This window comes from Amborella trichopoda, chromosome 2 (genome assembly GCF_054954075.1).
Source record: "Amborella trichopoda isolate Santa Cruz 75 chromosome 2, AtrichopodaSantaCruz75HAP2 v2.0, whole genome shotgun sequence".
Classification (NCBI taxonomy): domain Eukaryota; kingdom Viridiplantae; phylum Streptophyta; class Magnoliopsida; order Amborellales; family Amborellaceae; genus Amborella; species Amborella trichopoda.
Window position 1 is genome coordinate 2,931,467 of NC_142337.1, and position 8,880 is coordinate 2,940,346.

At 34.2% G+C, this 8,880-nt stretch overlaps 1 protein-coding gene across 1 annotated transcript; it reads right to left on the minus strand.

Moving 5' to 3' along the window:
- Positions 1-4,546: 4,546 nt before the first annotated feature.
- Positions 4,547-6,547, minus strand: LOC18427338 (UDP-glycosyltransferase 91C1). The gene has a single exon (XM_006836229.4). It carries the CDS (start codon positions 6,369-6,371, stop codon positions 4,917-4,919), a length of 1,455 nt encoding a protein of 484 aa, XP_006836292.2. The 5' UTR covers positions 6,372-6,547; the 3' UTR covers positions 4,547-4,916.
- Positions 6,548-8,880: the final 2,333 nt, after the last annotated feature.

The window sequence follows — 8,880 nt, forward strand, 5'->3', positions numbered from 1 at the left end:
TTGTGTTTGTATAAAGTTGCAATCTTAAATAATCCAATTAAGGCGTACCTCTAAATTTTATCATAAACGTAATTTTGATATCAAAAGTTTGTAGGATGGCTTGAGAATTTATTTTCATCTCTAATTATAAAATTTCAAACTTCAAAAGTGGTTCAAATCAAGTAGATCTATAAACATATGAACATCTTGAAAATGGATAGTCAAGATAATGTACCGAAAGATACACTATTTTGCATTCTCGAACTCTTTTTTTCTTTTCCTATTCATATTTCTCGATGTCGAAATGATCAATTAGAGGGTTTTCCAACATCTAAAAAACCTTTCGTGATGGATTTTTGAGGTGCATCTATAATTCTACATTTTAAGGTTGCAACCTTATATAAACTTTTTACTTTAGATAATAGACTTCAGATGTGAGAGACATCTTTAGCTATTCTACATATATTTTAGCTCTAGACTCATGATTTTGCTCAAAGAAATGTACAGATTTGAAGGTCTCCCCAACATTCACATGAACGGTGATGAACTATAAAAATAAAATCTAAATACATCTATGCTAACTTCTGTTTTATTTTTTTGTTAGAAGCAATTGTATTTATGAGTAAAGTTTGAGATCAGAAGTAGTTCCGAACCTATTATCTCACCGAAAGCTGGGTTTGGACCCTGAAGTTCGAACCTATCTTTTACTTGAACAAAATGGGTTCAGATTGTGTGATGGTTTCAAACTTCTAATGTCCTGGCCCTTCAAATGCGGCATACACTTTTTCAAATAAAAGTTGATGCAATTCCCCAATTTATTGAAAAAAATAGGTGGGGACTGTCTTCCCCACTTAATTACCCAAAAAAAAAAAAAAAAAAGTTGGTCCCAAACTTTCAAGTCTTAAACCCGGCTTCAAAAGATAAAAAGTGTTTTGGAACTTGAAGCTCTGGACCCAACCTTCACTCGTAACGAAGTTTTGGTTTAGCCAGTCCAAATTGGAGGCAGTATGAAAAAAAAAATAAAAAATAAAAAAATAAAATAAATAGAAGTTTTGACTTCTATATAAAATGTAAAATAAGGGGAGTTTCTATACGTCCCCTATTGTATAGTAGATGTATATCCCCCCTCATCCAGCAGTCCAATTTAGATCAAGTGAACCACTAATCATTTGATCTAGCTCCGACATCTTCTAGTATTTTATTTTTAATTTTTTTTATAAATTATATGGATATAAAATTTAGTACTAGCCATCTTCTCAATGTGGCGCATATAAAAAAAAATATTTAAAAAATATTCTCAACTAAATAAAATAATCAAAATACCTCTAAAGTTTTCAGAGATATTTTGGTCAATGTATTTTATTGCAAATATTTGTTTTGTATTATTTACAGGTGCCAATTTAAGAGAGGAGTGAATACCTGAAATTTGGTGTCAAAATATATTATAGAAAAATAATAAAATATAAAATAGTGTAGAGAGATAGCATTTTGATTGGGGCCATCTCAAATGCCTATTCAAAATGGACAATTTGACAAGGGGGAGTATATAAGTTTATACATCAGAAGAAGTATGGAAAGCTCGCTTTTCTTAAAGGAAAAAGTTTATAAGGTTGCAACCTTAAAACGTAGAATCAATGATGCGCCTCAAAATTCTATCGAAAAAGGTTGTTTTAATGTTGAAAAACCCTCTAATTGATCATCTCCACATCACGATGTATAAATATAAAAGAAAGAAGCTGATTTACCCAAGAAATAGTTCATTTTGAAACACATTATCTAAACCGTCCATTTTCAAGATTTTCACATGTTTATAAATCTACTGGATTGTAATCATTTTTGAAGTTTACAATATTATAATTAGATATGACAATAGATTTTTAGATAATCGTAATAATTTTGTACACCAAAATTTCATGTTATGATAAAATTTGGAGGTGCGCCTTAATTGGATTATTTAAAGTTGCAACCTTATAGAAACCACACCCTTTCTTAAACATTGATCTTCTGCCGGCATTTTATGGTAAATTTCACCGAGAAAAGGTAGGAACAAATTTGAGTGAGGAAGACAGGATAAATTAATATTTGTTTGAGTGGTGATGTAGACATGTGATATATGAATCCTTTTTTTCTTGCAGGCTGCATGTGCTAGTGGGTGGTTGTTGGAGAGAGATTGTGGCATACCCTATGTTATTTTATGTTTGGACATATCCAATTTTGGGAATTAACTACTTCTTTCAACAAAATTTAGTAACATCGGTAAAACATATATCTCAAATTTTGGGATTTTTTTTTTCTTTGGTGATTAAGTGAGGACGGGCCCTTAGCTATTTTTTCTATAGATTGGAGAGTTACATTTTGAAAGGGTTAATAGATTGGGGAGTTACATTTTGAAGGTGTTAATTGGGGGTGTCAGTAGTAAGAATGGATACTACGATGTGGTAACTGGATGTGGGAATGCTATTGCCACGACCCCAACCAAAAAAATGATTATATGGGCACGAGAATGAATTCCTACATTTGTGCCCTTAGGCATAAACCATAGATCTTAATGATAGATGTAAATGATGATTCCTCCAAACAGGAAAAAGTTTATACAAGATTGCAGCTTTAAAATGTGGATTTAAGGTTGCACCTCCATGGGAAAAATGTTTTTCTAATGTTAAAAAACCCTTTAGTTCATCAAATCGATATTGAGATGTATGAATATTAAAAAGATAAATTTTTTGAGTCCCCTAAATACTGCACCTGCAACACATTATCTAAACAGTCCATTTTCGAGATTTTCATATGTTTATAGATCTGTTTGATTTGAACTATTTTTAGAGTTTAAATTTTATAATTACAGTTGGAAATATATTTTCAGGCAATCATAATAATTTTTGACACCCAAATCACATCGTACGATACAATTTTGGAGGTGCGCCTTAATTGGATTGTTTAAAATTGCAACCTTATGAAAACCACACCCCTCCACAAATACAATAATAATAAAGTCTAAATATTTCCTTAAACAATTATCATTTTTTATTTTATATTTTTATATATTAATGTTAATATTAGACACTATATATTCCTTCAAAATTATGGCCAAAATCTATTTCAAAAATAGATTATCAAAAAAGGGCGCATTACAACATATGAGTCCGGGGACTCATACAAACCATGTCAAAATTAGTCCACTGCATTGATCATGGGTGTGATTTATTAGCTATTGATATTAGCAAGGTAGCAACAATTCCTACCGCTGAATTACCGATAAATAAATTCACTTAACTCAAAAAAGTGTTAAATAACAAATGCCCTAAAGAACACTCTCTAAGAAAAGAGCTGGACTTAATAGGTTAGCGCTTGACGATTTGCAATGTCATGTTCTAGTCTCAATTCCTACCAAAAGTAGGAGCTCTCTCCCTACTTTCTCATCCAAAAAAAATAGGTATTTGACTGTCGGCACATTGGCTTGTTTGGAACAAACTTAAGTGTTTGAAGTAAGGGTGTGGTTTGTATAAGGTTGCAACCTTAAACAATCTAATTAACGCACACCTCTAAAATCTAAATTTTATGATAACATGTAATTTTGGTGTAAAAAATTGTTAGGATTATCTGAAAATTTATTTTTATCTCTAACTATAAAATTTTAAACTTCAAAAAGTGTTAAAATAAAGTAGATCTATAAACATATGGAAATCTTGAAAATAAACTTTCTAAATAATATGTTGTGAGATGCACTATTTTTAGGACTCAAATTTTTTATTTTATTTTTCATATTCATACATCTTGATGTCAAGATGATCAATTAGAAAGTTCTTCAACATTAAAACAACATTTTCCAATAGGATTCTTTATGTGCATATTTAATTCTACATTTTAAGGTTGCAACCTTATATAAACTTTTTCCATTGAGTAATATCCTCCATATCCCATGATGTCTAGCACTAAGACGAAGCCTAAGGCACAAAAGAAAAACTGTGTACAGCTCTCTCAACAGTAACCGAGAAATTACAAGATAAATTAAACAACCAAATAGCTCCATTGTTGCCATGCCTCTACCTCTTCACATTTCGGCGCGAGCTCAAATCATTGGAATCCTGAATTGGGTCCCCTTGGTTTGATCCGCGCAAGTCGAAGATACGATCAAATTTTTAATTAAGTCTTAAAAATTATGAAAACGGTGAGATGAGTAATTTTCAAAACCAATCGACTCGAGCAAGTCCAGAATCAAACAACAGACTATGGCTTAATGTATGCAAAACGTTAAATACTATGTATACCTACTTTTCATTGTAGCTTAATATATATTCAGACATTTTTCTCTTTAAGAACAAAAAATAGCAACCATTTTGAAAGACAAGGTGTCTCTGCTTGTTCGAATTTTTGATACTCATTATCATGTCCTTAAACATGGACCCATGAAGTAATACCTATCAAACTTTATTACAAGGGAAAGACCTATAAAGTAATAACTATCAAACTTTATTAGAAGGGAAATGTTTAAATACTTCTCCTAGAGCAGATTTATATTTCCCCTACAATCCAGCCGTCCAATTTTGATCAAGAGAGCCACTCACTGTTTGATCTTAGATAGTACGTTTCAAAATATTTTATTTATCCAGTGGTCCATTATATATGTCTTCTGCAACTTATGCCTTTTATCTTGAAATATGCAATTGGCCTGGCGTCTTTATAAAATGTACAAAATCTCTAAACTATATGTGACTCAAAATGAAATCAAAACTTAAATTCCAAAACACAAAAGCGCTAAGTTTGATATTTCAAAGCAATAGAAGGATCACTAGACCAGCAGACCCATGTAAAACGCAATCTCAATCAATCAAGAATGCCAGCAAATTGGGACAATGGATCAGTTTATGCCATTGTCCCTTGAGCTTATCACTCTTGTTCGTGGATTTCCTGATAAAAGGCCTGAAGAAGCACAAGATCTAGGACTTAGGGCAAACCAGTTTGGTGGCGCAATTGACGAATTTGCTCAAGTAATGCATCTCCAACTCTGTGTCGCAGAAAATCCGAGCCTGTAGATCCTTTGCATTGCGCCAAGTCTCGGAATCGTCTTCCTCTGAGACTGCTCTTTGCACAGCCCGGCACACGGAGTCTGCAGTGAAGCTCCCATCCTCCAGATTGGCCCTCTCGATCTCTAGGGCAGCCCTCCACTCATCAGCCACGAGCCTAGCGATGAGGCCTTGGTCGAGGATCATAGGCAATAGCACGAGGCGCTTGCCGGTGGTCAATCCCTCGATCACTGAGCTGGTCCCACTGTGCGAGAAGAAAACCCCAATTGAAGGGTGAGATAAGATCTGGGCTTGAGGCACCCATTCCTCGACTATGAGCCCTCTCCCTTGAACCCGTTCTAGAAAACCATCTGGCAATGGCAACTTTCCAGACACCGGGGCTCTCCCAACCCAGAGGAACCGAAACCCGGACTGCTCGAGCCCAATTGCTACTGCATTTGTTTGGGATTGATTTAGTAGGCATTCGGTTCCGAAGGCCACATAAGTAACAGAGCTGACTGGTTGTTTGTCCAACCATTTAGCCCAAGGTTTTTTAACAAATTTCTGGCAACTCCCACTGTCCATAGTGCCATTGTCCCTGTGGGCCTCATCCCCTGGCCTAGGGGGAAGGAACCCAATGGGCAAAAACTTCTTAACACCACTACCCCCGCATTCCTTGAAATAATTCAGATACTCTTTTACCAAGTAGTCAATATACTTCTTCTCAAGTTCATAACATGAGCGGATGATGACCATATGTGAGTTACAAATGGTTCTAGTAAAGCGCTCAAAGCTGGAGATGTCAGTCTTTTGAAATGTAGAAAGGCTTTGTAGTTGCTTGGCCTCAAAAGGGTGGAAGTAAACAGCGGAGGGGGGGAAATCTGGCGGAGCTGAGGTCAAATCAGTTGGAGTTCCACTGACACGATATGGGACCGCGGCGTAGGCGAATGATGCAGCATTGAATATGCTAAAAAAGACTGTGGGGATTCCAAACGTGGTGGCGATTTCAGGGAGCCAATAGGAGGTGAAATCATGGATAACTAAATTTGGAGAGAGCTTGGGGAGGAGGGTGTGGAAGAGGGGTTGGAGGGCATCGAAGGCGGCTTTGAGGTGATCTTGGAGGTGGGGAGGGAGGTCGGAAGTGGTGGCGGCAGCTTCGGGCAGTTCGGGGATTGAAGGGAGAGAGACAGGGTGGAAAGAGATGAGAGAGAGGTGGTGGGGGACGTGGAGAGGAGGGAGGTGGGAAAAGACAGAGGGAAGAGTGAGGAAGGTGACTGAGATTCCAGCATCTGCGAGACGTTTAGCGAGTTGGAAGAAGGGGATTATATGACCGAAGGCAAGCCAAGGGAAGAGAAGGAAGTGCTGCTTGGGAGGGGGAGGAGCTTCCATCTGTGTATCTCTGTCAAAAGAGAGAGAGAGGGGTGGCGTATACCGAAAGAAAGATGGAAGTAGTGTGTATGAGAACTACAAAGAGAGGGAGGGGGGGAAACTTCTTATAACTATAAACAATAGAGAGACGTATGCTATAAATATTGTAGAGAAAATTATACAAATTTAAATAAGAGAGAGGTAATGTTTTGTAATAATAAGGAAAATGTTTATACAAGATTGTAACCTTAAAATGTGGAATTACGTATGCACTTTAAAAATTCCACCGGAAAAAGATTGTTTTAATGTTGAAGTAACATTTGATCATCTTGACATTGACAGGATCCATTGATGTATGAATATACAAAAATAATAAAAATTTAGTACTAAAAATAGTGCATATTGCAATACGTTATTTAGACCATCCATTTCCAAGATTTTCATATATTTTATATATTTATTTGATTTTAACCATTATATAAACTATCCACCTATTTACATCTATTTTTAAGATTTATGCTTTATACCTTTGGACCCGCATATTGTAGAAATGCGATCCGGTTCGCATGAAATAATTTACCTGAATATAAACAAGTCCTGAATACAAACAAGAGAGAGATGACGTTAACGGTATGTTGTAAATAATGTATCATGAGAGAAGGTGTTGATGTATAGAAAATTATACAAATACAAACAAAGGAGAGAGACAGAGAAAAAGTTGACGTAGAACAGTTCATATAGGTAAAACAAGAGAGAGACGATGCTAATTGTATGCTATAAATAATGTATCATGGGAGACAGAGGTGATGTTTAGAATAGTATACAAATATAAACAAGTGAGAGGAGATGTTAATTGTATGCTAAAGTATTTTGAGAGAGAGAGAGATAAATGACGTTGATGTAGGCACTTTATAGAAATATAAACAAGAGAGAGTTGGTATTAGTTGCATGCTACAATAAAAATATAGTGTGAAAGAGTGAGAGAACAAGTGAAGTTCACATGTAGGAAACTTTCTAAATGCAAGCAAGAGAGATGATTGTAACGGCCTCCTATAGTAGAGTTGAGAGAGAGAAGCAAAAACGTTTAGTAAATGTGAGCATCAATTGAGATCGGGGCAGATATAAGGAGGAGGAAGTAAAAAACATGCTAAAGATATCTTTCATATGCCATTACGCACAATGAATTTATATATGTCATTCTCTCCCAGCCGTTGGATCTGAATGAATATTGGGGATACCTTCAATCATAATGTTACAAGTGAGCCCCTTAGATCTAGAACAAATAGCTCATAGTATTTTATTTTAAATTTTTTTTCTACGAATTTGATGAACAAGAAATTTACTGTGTGATCATCTGAATGGGGCATGCGTAAAAAAATATTACAGCAATATTATCATGAAAATAAAATGAACGAACTGCCCCATATAATTTGAGGGGTATTTTGGCCATTTTTATAGGTGCGAGCCTGTGGGAGGATTGGACGCCTAAAATTTATGCCAATACGATTTTTGTAAAAAACATTAAAAATAAAATAGGGTCTAGGCGTGATATGGTGATTGGGTCATCTTAACGTCCGTTCATATTAGACGGCTGCGAGAGAGGTGACATATATAAAGCCACTATACCTAGTGGCATATAGAACGGTTTCCTATAGTTAAAACCAGTGGTTTTAAAAACTGGTCGGTGGCCCGGATCGGACACCCCTAAAATCTATCCGGATCGGTGAATCGACAATCCGAATCGGGAATCGGCCGAATCGGTTGGATTAGGCTTTAAAAAAATCTAAAAAAAATATTAAAATTTATTATAAATGTTGTTTTTTAGGAATCCAATAAGAAATCGAAGTACTACATTATTAATTTTCATTTTTTCATCAATATGTGAATATTGAGATGTTTTTTCTCTGTATGAACTTATTTTGATTATTAAATTTACATCACATAAAAGAAAAATCATATAATTATCATGGGTGAAATATAATCATAGATGGACTATAATAAAGAATGGTTTTAATCGATAAAAAATGGCCACTAAAATCTTGCATTGGTGAAAAACATCATATACTGAAATTTGAACTTGTTGGTTTACATTTTATAATTATTTTATTATACAAATAATAACAAATCCAACCTCTTATTTTTTTACGATAAATATTTGTTGTATTAACTTTGATCCTTTTTTTTGACAAAAACCTTTTATTTCTTATGACAATAAGTTTTTATTTATTTTAGTTACAAGAAATACTTGTCGTATTACTTTTTTTTTTTTATTTTAATTAGAACCTTTTTTTTTTTGTTTACAAGTTATACTTGTTGTATAACCTTTTTGTTTTTTTTGTTTTTTTTACAAGAATCTTATATATTTTTTACAATAAACTTTTATTTTTTTGACAAGAAAAATAAATTTTGTTGTATTACCTTTTTTTTTTTTTTTTTTTTTTACAAGAACCTTATATTTTTTTTACAATAAATTTGTATTTTTTGACAAGAAATTTTTTTTTTTTGGTATTACCTTTTTTTTTTTTGACAA

Coding starts and splice junctions, on each gene's coding strand:
- LOC18427338 (XM_006836229.4), bottom strand. CDS start 6,371: ATGGAAGCTCCTCCCCCTCCCAAGCAGCACTTCCTTCTCTTCCCTTGG.